Below are 17486 nucleotides of genomic sequence, written 5' to 3'. Positions count from 1 at the left end.
GCGTGAAGCCCGAGCGCGGCTTCAGATGTCACGAAGAGCTCTGACCCCGTCTGTACACCAGGGCTTGGAATGTGGCCTCCCGCGGCCCCCCCCCACCCCGTTCTTATTTCTTGCTACCAAAAAAGCACGTTGAAGACAAAGGTTTGGTTAAAAAGCCAGCGTCCTGTCACCAGAGCCCCCGGGCTGTGTCCTCGCCGCCTGGGGCTGTCCCGGCGGCCAGCCTCCGCCGGCGCGTGCACCTTTGCGCTCCAGTGGATGTACGTGATACAGGGAATGTGGAATTACGGGTGCTGACGATGGGCAGGGACCGATCGTGGAAATCTCCAGGAGGGTAGCAACAGGGCAAGAGGAAGGAAGCGAGGCACCGAATGCTGCTGAATGTCGCGCTGCCTGTGGTCCGAGCTCTGGGGTCCCCGAGGGCAGAACCCGGTGCAGGCGCCTGGCTGGCCAGAGGGGGCAGAACTACGGAGGGCTGCCCGCTCCCCGGAGTCTTCGGAGGCCGGGGTGTCCGCTGGGAGGATGGAATTCAGGCCTGGCCACGGAGGCCCTGGGGTGGCCCGGGGATGTCCTCTTGGCTGCGGGGTCGGTGAGGCCCAGGGCCCCGGGAGCTGACGAACCGAGGCTGCACGGTGAGGGCTACGGGGCTGCACTGAGATGGAGAACCAGGCTGTGCGGCGGCTTCCCCGGTGGGGGCAGGGGAGGCGTCACAGGTGATATTCGTGACAGGCGGGTGGCTTCCCCTCTTCTGGAGTGGGGCGGGGCACGGCTTTGGTCCGCAGTGGGGAGCCTGCCAAGGCTTGGCGGTGGTGAGGAAACGCAGTCTCAGGCAAATCTAGGACTTAGAGCAGCTCCTGTGCGGTTGTGTGATGGCTTTTGATGGCCAGCCATCATTTGGGATACCTTGACTCGCGTTCTGGCTGTGTGATCTTCGGAAGGTGACTCAGCCTCTCTGTGCTTCCGTGCCTTCCCTGGTCAAAGGAATGATAATAGTGCCTAATTGATGGGATCATTGAGATCAAGGCCTGGCTGCCTGACGTAGATGAGCCATACCTTGAATTTGAACTTGGAGCCAGGCAGGTAGTCTGGTTTGATGCCAGACGCGCAAAGCTTCCCTGAATGTTTGGAATCGGAAGTAGAACAGAGGTCGGGTGGTACCAAGCAGAGCAGGGTGGAGGCGAAGGATGGATGGGGCGCCCCCCACCACCACCGTGCACAGCCTGGGGGGAGGGGCCGAGGGGCGCAGTGTGTGTCCCAGGTGCTCAGGGCGTGTGACTCCCCGCGGGGTGACGGCTGGCACAGGGCTGGAGGGATTCGGGGTCCAGGGCAGGGGCCCGGCTGTGTCGGAATTCCTCAGACCCTCACGTCACGTCGAGGTTCCCCAGCCTCCCCAGCTCCACGTCTCCATGACAGGAGCCAGGTGTGGGAGGTGGAGGGCTGATCCGCACGTGCCAGGCGCCCGGGGCGGGCGGATGGGCAGCAGGTCAGAGCCATGGGCCCAGCAGGAAAAGCTCAGCACTGGAAGCCAGGGCCGGGGCATGATTTTCGGGTTCCTGGGACACTCCCTCTGGGCGTCTGCTCCGTGGAGTAGAAAATGACATTTTTGGGATGTGTAAGAATCCTGTTTTTTCCTGACATTGAGTAGATGAAAGCCAGCCCTGTGACGGGGATCGGGGCCTCCGCAAGGAAGGGGCTGAGGTGGTGGTGACGCTTGGACCCCGGTAAATGGAGGGATTGGCGTCCTGGGGTGTGTACATGTCTCCCCAGAAGAGTAGCACAGAGCGGGGGGCGGACCGTCTGGCTGCCGAGCCCCCGTGGGGTGGGGCTGCTCTGAGGTGCGGTTTCTTTGCCTGTGAGTTTGCACAGCGGAGTACGTGCCCCTGGCAGGCCTGGGCCACGAGGTGCTGTCCAGGGTGCCCTTGCGAGGTCCCTGCAGACAGGGCGTGAGACTCGGGACACCCTTCGGGCTCCGGCTGCATCATCTCAGACCCCCTGACCTTGTGCCCCCAAATGGCCCTGGTGAGTGCCCTGAAGTTGGAGACCGGGCAGGAAGTCACAGCAAGTGGCCCCAGGTCTGCTGGGGGCCGGGGGAGGCGCGAGGGTGCCCAGTGACTCTTGTCCCGGGAAGCCAGCATGCAGCGAGCCCTTCCGGGCCAGGCCGCGCTCCCACGCGCCCGCCGCCCTCCGGCGCAGCCTCCCTGCCCCCCCTGCAGCAGCCGCTCCAACTGAGGCGCCCAGCTGGCTTTGGTTTTCCCCATGTTTTTCCAATTATGTGGAATGGGCTAAAAACAGCAGTAGCGGGGCCTTATTTGGGAGTTACCACCACGGTCCAAGGAAGCCTGCTGCCTCCCTCGCTCCGGCCCTCTCAGCAGCAGGCTCTTTGTGGGACGCGCCCCTGTTGTTTTGACTTTTGTCCCCACGCATTCCTCATCGCTGGGGGCTTTCTGGGCGGTGCCCCACCCTGCTACACAGCCGAACAACCTGGGCAGGTGGCTCACGCACGTGTCCAGCCGTAGGGCCCCGCCGCCCAGGGTGGCCTGGCTGGGTGGGGTGGGTCCTCTGTCCCCCACCCAGGCCGCGGCTGCTGTTGGGGCGGGCGGGAGGCCTCGGTGTCCTGATTTACGGGCCTGCCTGCCCCACCTCGCCAAGAAGTAGTTTTAACAGATGTTCGCTGGGACAGGAAACAGAAAGACGGCAGGGATGCGGCCGGCCGCCGAGGCGGCGGGGGCAACAGAGGCGTCACTCTCGGTCTGACGGGCAGACTGACAACTGGCCGACGTCTCCAGGCCCCTCACATCCATCCGTCTGTCCGGGTGGATTAGCTGCGGCTCAGGGCTGAGGAATAAGGGACGCATTTGTTCCCAGTCTGGCTGTCTTGTCACTTATCAGGGAAGTAGGTCAAAGGGAGAAGAAAGGAGGCCCTTGTGCCGGCCGCCGCCGCCGCCGCCGCCTGGGCTGCGATTGGCCTTGACTGCAAACAGAAGGCAGCTGCTGTTCTCAGCCGCAGACCGTGAGTTTCTAACAGCGAGAAAATCAGATTGCGCAGTCCCAGGAAGTGGGATGACAAGCCCGAGCACTAACTTCTATTTTTTTGGAAACCGAGGTATAACTTGCAGACAATAAAGCGCACAGATTCTAAGTGTATGTTTTGATTAGCTTTGACAGTTGTATAAATCTGTGTAAACACCACCCCAGCGCAGATACAGAACCTTTCCACCACCCAGAAACTCCCCCCTCCGCCCCCGCCGCGCCCGCCGGCCGCCGCTGCCCTGCCTTCGATCACCCAGGATTAGCTTTGCTTGTTCCGGAACGTCACAGAAATGGAACCACAGAGCACGTGCTCTTTTGTGTCTGAGGCTGAGACAAACTTTTAAGTTGAATAAAAGCGGAGAGGAGAGCATGCTGTAGTCTTAGAAAACCAACATCCTGGAGTGGCGGGTGAAGACCGGATAGCCCCGCTCCCGGTCCGGCCAGCTCTGTGGCCGCCCCGCACTGGTCCTGGCCCCAGCCCCCCAGCCCCCAGCTTGTCCGGGGCGCCCCTTGCTCCTGTAGCCCAAGCCCGGCTCCAGCCCAGCCCCCAGGTGTCCCCCAACGGAGGTGTCTCCCTGCGCTTCGGAGTCTACTTCTGGGCCCACAGGGTCCAGGTCCTGGCGGAGCCGCCGGCTGCCCGGAGGGAGTCCCCAGCTGCCCAGCCACGCTGGGTTGCGTGCGCCTCGTGGTGTCTCTGGGTTGGGTGATGGCTGCATGTTCCTCGTCTTGGTGCTGGTGTGCCTCTGCCCCTCCAGTTCTGTGTGCCCTGGGGGTGGCAACCAGGGTCCCTCGGGCTGGGCTCATGCCTTGGGCTGCCAGCTTGTCATCAGAGAGGGACCAGGAGGGGGTTTTCCACCCTTTACCTCCTATTCCCAGGAAATGGGTTGTTTCCTTCTTCCAGCCCACCCTCCAGGCGCCTGTCTCCCTGCCTGTGCCTGCGGCGCTGTGCCTGCGGCCCGGAGGGAGCAACCGCCCTTCCCCTTGGCTCCAGGCCTCTGTTCAGACCCCCAGCCCCGGACAGGGAGGGCTTGGGGCCTCCCACAGGGCCATGGCAGGCCCCGGAGAAGGGCTGGGACTGAAAAGTGGGTCAGGCAGTCTCCTCCCAGAGTGCCTGTCGGTGGAGCGGGAGCGGCTCTCGTGACTGCGCCAAGGGGCGCTTCTCCTCGTCCCTGCCAAGCTACCCCCAGGGGCCCGATTTGGTGGGGCTGGGGCCACCTGAGTCTGGCCTTGGCCCTGTGCGGTGTGCGCAGTGGGCGGCCGTCCCCCCAGTGGAATGCAGGGTCTTGTGCCTCTTTGACCTGCGAGGGTCAGTCACGCCTCTGAAGGCACCTCGTAAACTGTGAAGGGCGGTGCTGCAATGGCATTGCACCTCGTGAGCCGCTGATGCGCAGCCACCGTTGAGCCTGAGAGGGGGCATTTCCAAACGGTGCGGCCCACTCTGTGACGTGGGAGTCCGCCGCGGGGGCAGGGTGGGCCGCAGCGGTCGTGCTCTTGAGGGCTGGTGGGCCGGCCCCCTTTTTAAGAAGCCCTGTTCTCGTTGGCGCCTTAGGAGCTATCAGTGGGGCGAGGGCCGTGACTCGCCTGGTCTGTGTGCACGGTGGTCAGACTCCAGCAAGGCCACGGAAGAAGGGACAGGGAGGGGACTTGAGCCTGGGCAGCCTGACCCAGACCCACCCCCTGCCCCACACTGCCTGGGCCCCCAGCACAGAGGGGCACATCCGTGCCCCGAGCCAGGCCACTCCCGGAGCCACAGGACCGCGGGTGTTACCAGGAGGGAGGAGCCGCTGCTGTTTGTGGAACACCCACTGTGTGCCAGGCTCGGGACGACACTCTGCAGGCTCCTCAGAGACCCGAGCCACGAGCCGCAGAGGCCGCACACAGCCTCCCCCTACCCTGCAAGTCACCGCCTGCTTTACAGCCTCAGAGACCCGCGCTCCTGAGTCTCCGAGCTGCCCACCTTTTGTTGGTTTATTTATCTTCACCTGCAGACACTTTTTCATTACTTTTAGAGAGGGGGGGAGAGAGAGAACGATGTGAGAGAGAAACAGCGATTGGTTCCTCCTGAACCTGACCCACTGGGTGTGGAACTTGCAGCCTAGGCATGCGCCTGACCAGGAATCGAACCTGCAGCTGTTTGGTGCTGCTGCCCAGCCACCTGAGCCGCACCAGCCAGGGCAGGGCTGCCCATCTTTAATTTGCCCAACAAGCCGCCTTTGCTCATGTGTCTCTTTTTCCCTCTTGAGCTCATCTCTGCCAGGGACGTGAGGCTTCAGTGCACGGCTCTGCCCCTCGTTCACAGAAACCGTGGCTGAGACAAATCCCCGGGCGTGCGTGCAGTGGCATTGGGAGGACACGCACCAGGCTGTGGCTTTGGGCTTCGGGGCTCCTGCTTGGTCAGAGGACCCTGCCAGCCTCTCTGGGGGCTCTTTGACCCTGAGTGTCACTTGTGTGGGAACAGAAGTCAGGCTGCTTGCTCCAGGTTACTCAGTGAGGAAGTGGGGCTGGGGGCTGAAGGCGGGTGTGACTGTCCTGCCTGTGTGGTGAGCAGCCTCGGGGGCCAGGTGGGGTGGGGGGTGGGGAGGCAGGTGGCAGAGGACGCCACGTGAGGGGCTGACTCCTGGAGACGGGAGGGAGGGGCCAGATGCAGGGGGTCGCCAGGCCGGCCCTGATTTTGCTGCTCTCTGGCCACCCCCTGGGCCTGTAGGCAGAGAGGTGACCCCCGTTGCGGAGCTGAGCTGGCGCAGGCACCTGCCCGGCCACTCCTGGTGGCTGCAGCCTTTCTGTGCTCTCGCTGGGAGGCCCGGGGTGGGCCATGCCGGGGGGACAGCTGCTCGGGCCTCAGGTTTCCAGCGGAGCCAGTGCCCGGCCCGGCCACTTCCTCTGTGCCTTGTGACCCTGTGGTCACTTGGCGTGGTTTCCTGGGCCAGGATGCTGGGCTGCGGTCTCAGCTTTTGTCCAACCACTTGCCCCAGGGGGGCAGTGGAGAAAATCAATTGCTAAAAAACAAAAATAAGCCGGCTGCCTGCCCACTGTGAAGCTGTTTATGGCCTCAGAGTCTGCAGAGTGGACGGCAGCCCGTGCTGGGGCCTGGCTCTTCCCACTCAGCTCCAGGCCGGGGGGGTGGCCGGCGGTGGCTCTGCCTGCTGTGGGGGCAGCTGCAGGGGGACAGGGCTGCCGGAGACCCTGGGGCTGCCGCAGGGCTGGCGGGGGCCCGGGAGGTAGAGAGAGGCAGGCGTCCTCCGCCTTTGTCCCTGTCCCCGGCGTGAGAAGCAGCCAGGGGCGACCGCCATCCTGGGGTGGTGCCGGCCTCCGGCTGCGCCTGTCCTTCCCGAGGCGTCTGTGACCTTGGAGCTGCGGAGGTTCATCGGGGACCTGTGGCGATGTCCACTTTGTGGGGTGACGGGGCAGGGGGCGTGGGGGCCCCTCCCCTTTTCTCTGCGGCGATGTGGTCAGTCCACACCCTGGAATGTACTGTTATTTGGCTCATCACAAAAATTCCTTTTCCCATGTTGGCGTGTGGAGGGGATGGACTGCGAGGACCTTTAAGGTGCCCCCGCTCTGGGTGACCTGCTGGCAGGGTCTCTGCCGCCTGGGCTGTGGGGGCTTCGGGCTCCTCTGCCCCATCCCTTCTCCCTCGCTCCTGCTTCCCACACGGCTCAGAACCTGGAGGCGATGTGAATGGTCCCCGAGTGGCAATCTAATGGGGGGGGCTGGGTCGTTCCTTCCCAGGTCCCCAGAGCCCAGACCCGCCTCCCCACCCGGATCTTGAGATCCTTTCCAATAAACTTGGGCACCCACGTGTGTTTTCAGGTCTTGTTTTTCTCTTGTAAAGTGACATTTGTTTTCACTGTAGAAAGAAAAACATCATAAAAAATAACGGAGGGAATAAAAACCGCCCGTAATTTTGCCACCCGGCGGTAGCTGCTGTGAGTGTTCTGTGCGTTTGCTCCGGTCGGTTCTGTGGGATTTGTTCACACCGCTTGGGCGCTGCCGCCCGAGGTGGGAGCCTTGGGCTCTCCTCCTGTTTGCATATCATCGACAGAGAATCCATTTTTCATGTTTATCTCCTGTGCTGTTACTCCTGTTAATTTGTGTTGGTGGCCTTTGCCCATGATTGCTGGGGTTTGGGTGGTTTTCTGATTGACTTACATGCCTTTAATTAAAAAAATTAATAGACGCTAATTTTGAGAGCAGTTCCGGGCTTAGAGGAAAACGGGCGGGAGCACGGGGCGCCGGCGCGGAAGCCCCCCCCTCGCTGCACGGCTGCCCCGTCGCTAGGTCTCCCTGCTCCCCGATACCGTCAGGGTCACACGTGCTTTCATACGACGGATCGCAAACCACCTTGGGCTGTGCAGCCCGGGAGCAAAGAATAGTTTTTACATTTTTATGTGGTTCCAAAAAAAAAAAAAAATTCCAAAAAGAACGATTTGGGATGTGAGGAAATGATAGGACGTTCACATTCAGTGTCCGTAGAGAAAGTTCGCGCATGGCTGCTCCCGCGTCATCCGTGGCGGCTTCCGTGCTGCGCCGAGAGCGTCCAGCGAGTGTGACAGGGACAGTGGAGGCCCCCCGCGCCTGGGCTGGTACTGCATGGCCCTGTGCTGGAGATGAGCAGGGAGATCTGGGATTGTCCAGAGATAACCAGTGTGGACAGACGCTTGCAGGGGCTTCCTGCCGGGCTTTTGTTTCGGGGCCCAGAGCGGCCCCCAGGGGAGAGCTGTGGCCCATGTGACAGCTCAGCCTGGTGGCGGGCACCGGCCTCTGAGCGCAGGTTGGCGCCAGCCCCCTGCCTGCCCACCCGGGCCTCCGTGCCGGTGCTCGGGCTCCCCCTCCTGCCTGGGGCTCCCTCCCTTGAACCTCGCAGGGAACCGTTCCTCTCACACTCTGCTCCCCACCTGCTGTGGGGCGAATTCTGAGCCCCTGAAAAGACATGTTGGAGTTTCAGCCCCAGGAACACGTTGCTGCGACCTCACTTGGAAAGAGGGTCTTCGCAGGCGTGAGGGACCAGGTCACACTGGGCTATGGTGGGCCTACATCCCATGACTGGCGACCTCGGAAGAGGGTCTCAGACACAGACCCGCCGCGGGGGCGGGGGCGGGGGCGGGCGGCGTGTGCAGGTTGAGGCGGAGGCTGGAGAGGGGCAGCCACAAGCTGGGAACATCGAGGGTCACCAGTCGCCGGCAGAAGCTGGGAGAGGCGGCAAGGGTCCTCCTCCCCTCGAGCCTGTTCAGGGAGCAGAGCCTGCGGGCACCTTGACCTTTGACTTCGGGCTCTGTCGGTGTGAGCCCCCAGTCTGTGGCAGTATGTTCTGGCCGCCTCTGTCCCACCTCGCCTGTGTGGTCCCAGGCTGGGCACAGGGTCGGCGCCCGTGGCGCGGGCGTTGTGGCCAAGGTGGAAGTTGGCGAAAGGGAGGGAGTCGGACTGGACGTGCCCATGACCAGGCCCGTCCCTCAGGGCCGCTTCTCCGTTTCGAGGGCAGCCTCTGCCAGGAATCTGCGCTCCTGCCATGCCTGTGCCCGGTGGCCCGCGCTCGGCCCCGGGGCACAGATGCTGCCCTCTTTCCTGCGTGTGCGCAAGCAGGTAGGCGGGCGAAGTCAGGAACGCCGCCCCCCCTGCCCCCGCCCCGCCGCCCGCCCTGCCCCACCCTGCCGCCCCCCGAGGAGGCCCCAGGGGCCGCTGCCGGGCCAGCGAGGGATGGTTTCACTTTCTTTGGCAGCGCTGAGAGGAAGGCTATTTGTTTAGACAACCCCAAGGAAAACCATTTGGCCAAACTGTTAGTTTTAAACAGTTTACTTCCCTGGTGTTTAAACAAACTCCCACCGGCCTCTGTGTCTGGCCGCAGGGAGGGGGTCGGCCTCGCCTTCTCTTGGCCCAGCGCAGCGCCCTGTGCCCACGCCCAGGTGGCTCGAGGCCAGGGCTGCCGCTCCGACCTTGCTACCTGCAGTCTTGGGGATCACCTGTGGGCAGCAGCCTTGGCCCGCGACCTCAGGGCCGAGGCCGTGGCCTCTCTCTTTGCGGCCTGCACTGGCCCTGGACAGAGCACCCTGCTGCCTCCCCGCTGGGCATGGCCGCCGCCTCAGACCCTCAGGCGAACGGGCTGAGCTGTGGCTCCCTCCCTGTGTCCTGGGCTCTGTGTTTTTCTCATTTTTCTAAGGAAAGCTCAAATAACCTCAAGAGTGCCCTGGCTAGTGTGGCTCAGTGGATTGAGCGCCGGCCTGGAACCAAAGGGTCGCCAGTTCAATTCCCAGCCAGGGCACGCGCCTGGGTTGCGGGGCCAGGTCCCCATTAAGGGATGCTCGAGAGGCAACCACACACTGATGTTTCTCTCTCTCGCCTTCTCCCTCCCTTCCCCTCTGTCTAAAAATAAATAAAATCTTAAAAAAAAAAAAAAACCCTCAAAGGAAGGCTCTGCTACCAAAGGGGTGTGAAAGACCCCCTCCTTTGCAGTCAATTAACACCCACCAGTTTACCTCAGCATTTAATCACCTCAGCTACAGAGGCTTCATTCTGAGGGACAGTGTGATAAGGGGGGTCCCTGATGGGGGGTGGGGTGGGGTGGGGTGGGGGGGATGTGCCTGAGGCTTTGTGTTGATCTGGGAGCGCAGGGCTGGAGCCGTGCACACTTAGGCGGGCACCCTCCGCTGGAGTCACTGACGGTCACGGCCGCAGGAGTCCCAGCCGCTCTTGGAAGTGGAGGCCAGGCCCCCAGCCTCAGCTGCCGCCCGGTCCCAGCTTTCCTTCCTGGCACTGATTTGCCGATGGTCTGGCTCCCAGAGGGGCTCTGCCCCGTGTCCCCAGGGGGATGGATCCCCATCTGTTTTTTCCACCCCACCCATAGCACCCGGTCCAGGACCTGGCTGCACGTGGCTGCCTACAAAGGTGGTGGTGGAGCGACAGAGGCAGCTGGGCAGCGCGTCAGCCTCGGGAGCCCCGCATGTGCCGCCCCCAGGGGTCGAAGTGTCCGCGGGGCCTTATCCCCCTACTTGCTGCTGTGTGCCCTTGGGCAGGAGCTCAGCCTCTCTGGGCACCAGGCTCCTCATCAGTAAAACAGGGCGTCATCGTACCTCAGGGGCTGGTGCGAGGATTGTGCTGTTCTAGGTGCTTGTGTCTGGAGTGTCATGGGAACAGGGATGGGCAAGACAGGCTCCAAATGTGTTTGGGAACCGAGTGTCGGTTTCCATCGGGGACCAGCGTTTTCGGGGGTTGTGGCTGAAGTGCTACTTGAAGTCAAGTGGGCTTTGCTGTGCATTCTTACTGGCGCAGTGAGGCTGCCTGACCCCGTGTGGGTGCCCGAGGGCCTCTGGAGAGCTCTGCAGGTGTCCTCGGGCAGGGCCCTTCCCGGCTGGGCCTGCGGGTACCCCGCCTCCCCCACAGTGGCAGATGAAGCCAGAACCTTCTATGGAACTTGGTTTATGGTCCCCCTGATGTCACAGCTAGACAGGGACTCATATACCATCAGGTTGGGCCAGTTCCTCACTGTAAATGAGGAAACCGTGGCCCAGAGAGGGTTAAGGACCTGCCCAAAGTCACACAGCAGCAGCAGCAGCAGCAGCAGCAGCAGTGCCAGGAGGTTTCTGTCCTGAGTTCTCCCTGCTTGTTCTGGGATGTTGGCGCTGAGCGTGGCCTCGTGCTGGGGCTGCGGAGAGCAGGGGAGGGTGCCAGGATCCCCAGGAGCCAGGCAGGGTGGTGCCCTGGCAGAGGGGCCTGCAGTGCGTGCACATGTGGTCTGCCCGCCCACTGGGGAGGTCAGGAAGGAACAGCTTCCGGGGGAGGACACGGCATGTGACCTGGGCCTCGAAGGGCAGGTCAGATGTCAACATGACATTTTGGGAACGGAGCCCAGAGGAAGACCGTCTGTTGAGATTCAGAATTTCCCTACTCTCCTTCTAACAGGCATCCAATCAGAACTTGCATGAACGCCTCCCACTAAATCTGAATTTGGACCTTGGATGTGTCCACTGCAGTCGGTCACTTGGGGCATCTCCCGAGCCTTGTGTGCCCCCGCACTTTTCCCACGGCGGCCTGCCTCAGTTTCCCTGGTCTTGGGTTCAGGAAACCATTGCTGTCACGCGTGCGCCCTCTAGTGGAGGGATCAAATTATGAACTCTGGGCCTTGGAGCAGGAGACTAGGGACCAGGTTCCTGCCCTTACTTGAAATGCCGGGCACCGGTTCCGGGGTCTGCTCCTGGTGGCAAGAAGCTCGCACTGGGGTGCAGGGGACCAGGCACTGAGGAAGGGTCCTGGGTCCGAGGGAGGTCCCAGGCGGGTTCTGTCCCTGTCTGCATCCTGCGATGCTGCATGACTTCAGGGGGGTCCCTCCCATTCTGGGTTTGCATCAAACCAGGTAAGTGGCCCCAAAGTGCCAGAAATGTTCTCTGCACCAAACATTCCTGGTTCTGTGGGCCCTTGAGATGAAAAAGGGCCAGAATGAACGAGTGAATGATGACCCCACTCTGGGTAGAGGGCCACGTGCTGACCCCAGCTGTCTCTGGAGGCGTCCAGGTCAGGGTTAGGGGGCACCCCGGGGCCCCCGAGTCCACACGAGGCTCCGTGTGCTCCTTCTGCTGGAAGTTCCACTCATGGACGGAGTCACAGGTTAACACTGCTGGGTGACAAAGAGGAAGTCTGGGCCGTCTGTTCCGAGGTGCTCACGCTTGTCCACGTGATGGCCACCTCCGAAGGAATCAGACTCGGAAGGAATGTGACGTGTGCGGTTGTGGGACATGAAGCTGCCTCGTGGGGTCGGCCGGGCGGAGGAGGGCTTCCAGGAGGAAGCGGCATTTGAGCTGAGCTGTGGAGGGTGAGCAAGGAGTGCAGGTGGGGCCCCATGGGGGCTTTGGGGAGTATGGCCAGCCGGTGGGGGCTGGAGCCAAGGGCCCGGCCAGGGCTGGTTTGTAGCCAGGAGAGGGGCTTGCAGTGCTTGAAAACAGATGGCTGTGTGGCTTCCAGCTGGTTGCTCAACCTCTCTGTGCTTCTGTCGTCTCTTCTACATTGTGGTGCTACAAGCAGTGCCGGCCTCACAGAGCCCTGGAGAGGGTGACCTAGCGGCTGTGCAGGAAGATCCAGGGAACGTTACCAAACATCGCCCGGCATTGCGAGGAGGCCCCTGGGGACCTGCTGAGCCCCCTCCCCCGCCGAGCCCGCCCCGGACCGTCTCTTGTCCTGTCGCAGGCCTCTTACCTTACACTCGCGGTGTGTCCACAGGGGCTGAGGAGGTGCTGCTGCTGGCGCGGCGGACGGACCTGCGGAGGATATCGCTGGACACGCCGGACTTCACCGACATCGTCCTGCAGGTCGACGACATCCGGCACGCCATCGCCATCGACTACGACCCGCTGGAGGGCTACGTCTACTGGACGGACGACGAGGTGCGGGCCATCCGCAGGGCCTACCTGGACGGCTCGGGCGCGCAGACGCTGGTCAACACCGAGATCAACGACCCCGACGGCATCGCGGTCGACTGGGTGGCCCGGAACCTCTACTGGACCGACACAGGCACTGACCGCATCGAGGTGACGCGGCTCAACGGCACCTCCCGCAAGATCCTGGTGTCTGAGGACCTGGACGAGCCCCGCGCCATTGCGCTGCACCCAGTGATGGGGTGAGGCTGGGGGGCGGGCAGGGCTCCCCGCTGGACTGGGGCTGGCAGCCAGGCTGAACGGAAATTCTGCAACTTTCTCCTGTGTTGGGGTCCCCAGGAGGAGGGTGCCCCCCGCCCGCACGTGGCTGGGCTCTGCTCCCAGGGCTCTGACTCAGGAGGCCTGGGTGGGGCCGGAGACCTTGATTCTTGGCAGTCTCTCACGGTCATGCTTCTGTTGCTGGTCTGGGGACCAGACTTGGAGAAGCTCTGACACAGGCTGTTATGTATCAAATGCATAGAAGGTCCTGGAGACCTTGGGCAAGTCGTTTCTTCCCTGGACCCCAATCTCCGTGTCTGTAAAACAGAACGGCCTGCAGTCCGATTTCCGCGCTAGTAATGGCAGCAGCGTGGTGGCTGCTGCTGCACTTGCCACGTGCAGGCTGGCCTCTCCTGAGCATGTTCCTCGCTCAGATGATACCGTAGTTAAAGCTTGGCCTCCCCCCTCCCCTCGTGGGGTAGGTTGTGCAGTGGAGGAAGCTGAAGCCCAGAGAAGTTAGCGGGACTTGCTCAAGGTGGGGCTGGGGGGCGGGTGCTGTTCTGTCAGCTGCCAATGGCAGGACTGTACCCCAGGGAGGGTGGGTGAGGATGAGACGCGGGTCCCCGGGGTGTACGGGGCCAGGAGGCAGAGCCCCTGGGTGCCTGCTGCAGGGTGGGGACCATGGCTTGGGGCTTGCTCTCCTCTCTGCCACCGATGAACGGCTCTGTCGAGTGACTGTCTCCGTGGCCTCTCTGTCCCCTCCGGGGATGGGCATGGGGGAACTGGCTCCAAGGCCCCTCCCAGCTCCGTCGGAGGCCCCCTGGGGAACACGGCCAGCAGTTGGGGTGTCAGATCCTGGGGCCTGGGGCACAGCCCCGGCAGGCTTCCCTAGTGCCTGCCCCAGAGCTGCTACCACAGGATCGAGTTGTACTTTTTGGGGCCACAGAAAACGTGTGACCTGCGTTGCGCTGGGGATCCCTCGGCTCTTTGGAGAAGGCTGCTCTCTGCCTCTCCCTGGTGGTGCTCAGCCCCAGCACCGCCCCCCCCACCAACCCGACCCCCGGTCCCTTGTCAGGGCGGCTGCTCTCTGCTGGCTTGCCCGATGGGAGCGGCGCCCATGGCCCCTTTGAGTCCAGGGGCCCCGAGCAGTTAGTACACAGCGGGGACACGCCCATCCCCGTGGCGCCCCGTTCCTGCCCCCGGGGCTTGGGGCTCATCTGTCCTGTTGGCCAGCATTTCCCGAGCTCCCCCGGTGCGATGGGGACGGGCACTGCTCTCGGCCCTGGAGAGGCCGCAGGGAGCAGATGGGCGGACCCTGCCATGGACATGTGCTTCTCCTCCAGCCTCATGTACTGGACAGACTGGGGTGAAAAGCCCAAGATCGAGTGTGCCAACCTTGACGGGCAGGAGCGGCACGTCCTGGTGAACACGTCGCTTGGCTGGCCCAACGGCTTGGCCCTGGACCTGCAGGAGGGGAAGCTCTACTGGGGAGATGCCAAGACGGACAAAATCGAGGTGAGCCATCCCCATGGGTGAGCGTCGGGCCGCGAAGCGGTTTGGTGCAGGCTGCGCAGCCCAGCCGGCCATGGGCACACGCAGCAGCCAGGCCTGGCCACCCGGAGCCCCTCAGATGTGCCGGGGCCTGGGCGCTGTTAGTTGAGCAGTTGGAATCCTTGAAATAATGATGATACGTTTCATGCTGTACTAACAGCCAAGCCCGTAGCACTGTAGGGGAAGAAGGGGACGCTGTGGTTAAGACGTTACCTGGGGGAAGCTGGGCCAGGGTACGAGGGAACCGCCTCGACTACTGTGTAACTTGTTGTGAGTCTTAAACTGTATCAAGATACAAAGTCGTAAAAAAGAAATAGTCCTTGCACATCCAGCACCCAGCTGAAGACAGCACATTATCAGCGTCCTTGAAACCAGGGGTGGCCTCCGTCCTGAATGGGGTGCATCCTCCTCACACAGTAAGACACTTTCTGGTGCCATGTGGGCGTCTCTCTGACTGGGCTTTGTCTTGTTCTATATGGCTTCCCTGACTTGACGTGGCTCATTGAAGTGGCATCCCGTGGGCGGTCCTTAGCAACTTGCTTTTGCTCACGCGTGTGTTCTGTTGGACGGGCTCTTGACGGCCGGTAGTGAAGTTTGTCCCCATTCCCGGGAAGCGGCTGGTGGACATCGGTGCCTCTCCTCGGCATCAACGCCTCCCTCAGTTCCAGTGACTTCTTGGGCGAGTCCTGTCTGCCTGTGGTCACATCGCTGCTTGGTGATGTCACAAGCGGGGGGTCACCTCTGCTCTTCCCAGGGCTCCGCGGGGCCAGTCCCGCCCACCAGGCCGCTTGCAGGGGGAGGGCAGAAGCGGACGTGTGTCTGTATCGTAGGGTTCGAGCCACGCGTTTGGCCACAGTGGGGGCTCGGGGCTGGTGGGTGCCCCCCACCCCATCCCAAGCAACTGTAGCACTAGCCATTTCCCGTGGGAGTTTCCTACAAATGATCCTTTTTAAAAGGATCTTGTTGCCAAAGGGAGTTTGAAGACACAGGCCTCTCAGGCCTCTGTGCCTGAAGGCGAGACCTTCGTTTGTGGCGGGATCAGCCCTGGGCTTCGTCTGCAGAGACCCCCCCCCGCCCCCCCCGGGAGCGGGTTGGGATGCGTGTGTCCTGCTGACGCCACGGACACAGCACAGGCATCACCTGTGTTGTGGTTTCCATTGTGGTAAAATAAACGGAACATAAAATTGACCATTTGAACCATGTTAGAGTGCACAGGCCAGGGCATCTAGCCCACTCATGGCGTCGTGCGGCCATCGCACTGTGCGGTTCCAGGACATTCTCATCACCCCAAACCCCGCGCCCGCTGGCCGCCAGCCCCCATCCCTCCTCCCCACCCCCCAGCCGCTCACCTGTCCGTCTCTGTGGGTTTGCCTGTGCTGGGCGTTTCGTGTGGATGAGACCCTACGCTACGGGGCCGCCTGTGCCGGGCGTCTCCACGTAACCTGATGTGCCCAGGGCTCACCCGAGCCGTAGCGGGTCGGGGAGCTTGTTTGGCCGAGCACTGTCCCACCATGTGCACGGACCGCGTGCTGTTTATCCGCCCCTCTGTCGGGGGACGCTTGGCTTGTTTCCACTTTTTTGGTGATTGTGAGCGCTGCTTTGCACATTTGTGTACCCGTGTGTTCTGAGCACTTGTTTTCAGATCTTTTGGGTGTGGGCCCGGGAGCGGCCTTGGCGGGCCATGCAGTGATGTCACATCTGACGGCGCAGTGACCGAGGGGGCCTCGGACGGTCCCCACAGCCTGTGCTGCTTTGCAGTGTCACTGGGGGTGCGCGCGGGTTCTGAGGGCAGCAGATCCTCGCCGATACGCGCCACTTCTCATTTTCTTCTGTGTTTGCAGCCATCCTCGTGGGTGGGCTGCGGTGTCTCGCGGTTTCGATTTGCACTGTCCTGGCGACTAATGGGGTGGGACACCTTTTCCTGCACCCGTCTCACCACAGTATTTTGAGGCGTGTGGCTTGATCCCCATTCGTGGATGAGAAACAGAGATCCAGGGGGCAGCAGCCCACGCCGGGCCTCCCAGCAGACGGGATTTCCCACTTTTAGCATCAGCTCACCGACAGAGCCCCGGACGGCGCAGGCCACTGGACAGAATGTAAACGTTACCCGTCGGGGTAGCGGACGAGCAGAACAGACAGGAGTCGGGGGCCAGAGGGGTGGGGAAAGGGAGGGGTGTATTAGAGTTTCAAAGGTAACCGGCAGGAACTGAAAACGGTGACGTCATTGTACCGGGAAGATGAGGGAGGGGGTGCACAGCGCGGCCCCTCGCCCTCGCTGTGAACAATAAGCCAGGACCATGCACCTTGAGTGGATCACCTGTCAATTTGGAGCTCATCCCTGGGAGACCTTAAAGGAGACGCTGACAAATTACAAGTGTGTGGGACTCTTTGATCAAACGGGCTTGGGAAGCGTCAGGTGACCTTCCGCAGGACTCGGAGCCTTTCCTGTGCTTAAACTGACCGAACGTCTCCGAGGGGACTCGGGGCATGAGTGTGCTCAGACTCCCCGGCCTGGGGACCCTTTTCGGTCCCGCCGTGGCTGAGAGGGCACACGCCTGGGGAGTGCTGGCCGGGCGCAGACCCTCACTGCCGTCTGTCCGCATGTCCGGAGCTGACCCTTGCTGCGGGCTCTGTGCCGGATGCTGCCCCAGTCCAGGGAAGGGGCTGACCGGGGGGACACAGGGGCGGTCCCCTGCACGAAGTCTGCGCGTCTCTCCCTCCTGCATTTGGGAATGTGAAAACTTTCGGATCCTGGATTTTCTAGATGTGGATTGTTTTCTTCGTGGTGTGAATGCACTGCCTCCCTGCTCCCCACCCCCAGCCCTGCTCTGCTGAGTCAAGGACCAAGGGTTTGAGCCCTTTCTCTAAGGGGCTGGGTTCCTGGGGACACCCCCGCCACCCCCGCCCCCGTACCATCCCTTCCTTTGCTGCGACCCTGGGTGTGAGTGTCGTACTCAGGCTTCACTGAGGGGCTTGATGGTCAGCCCGTGGCGTGTTTTCGTCGCCTTTCCATGCCTTCCTCTTGTGGGGCCAGAACTTGAACCAGCACCTAGACTGGTGTAGGGAGTTAGGCCGTCACCTGCCATCTGCAGCTGACCCTCGAATAACACGGGTTTGAACCGTGTGGGTCCGCTTACATGTGGATTGCTTTCAATAAAGGTATTTTCTCTTCTGATTTTTCTCAACATCTTCTCTGTCTGGTTTACTTTATTGTAAGGACCCAACACATAATGCATATATAGAAATCCCGCGGGACCTCTGTACTTGCTGTTAGTTCGTCCCGGAACGTGT

General features: G+C 62.1%; 1 protein-coding gene across 1 annotated transcript in view; it reads left to right on the top strand.

Moving 5' to 3' along the window:
- Positions 1-17486, top strand: part of LRP5 (LDL receptor related protein 5) — a 94893-nt gene that overhangs the window by 45835 nt on the left and 31572 nt on the right. The window contains exons 6-7 of the mRNA XM_054570786.1: positions 12232-12628; positions 13988-14159. Coding sequence (XP_054426761.1) covers positions 12232-12628; positions 13988-14159 — 569 coding nt within the window. The remainder of the gene's footprint in view (positions 1-12231; positions 12629-13987; positions 14160-17486) is intronic.

Source organism: Pteronotus mesoamericanus, unplaced genomic scaffold, assembly GCF_021234165.1.
Source record: "Pteronotus mesoamericanus isolate MK-2021 breed Mesoamerican mustached bat unplaced genomic scaffold, CSHL_Meso_final contig_214, whole genome shotgun sequence".
NCBI lineage: Eukaryota > Metazoa > Chordata > Mammalia > Chiroptera > Mormoopidae > Pteronotus > Pteronotus mesoamericanus.
Note: the sequence above shows the minus strand (reverse complement) of the source record. Positions and strands in the feature narration are given on the sequence as shown.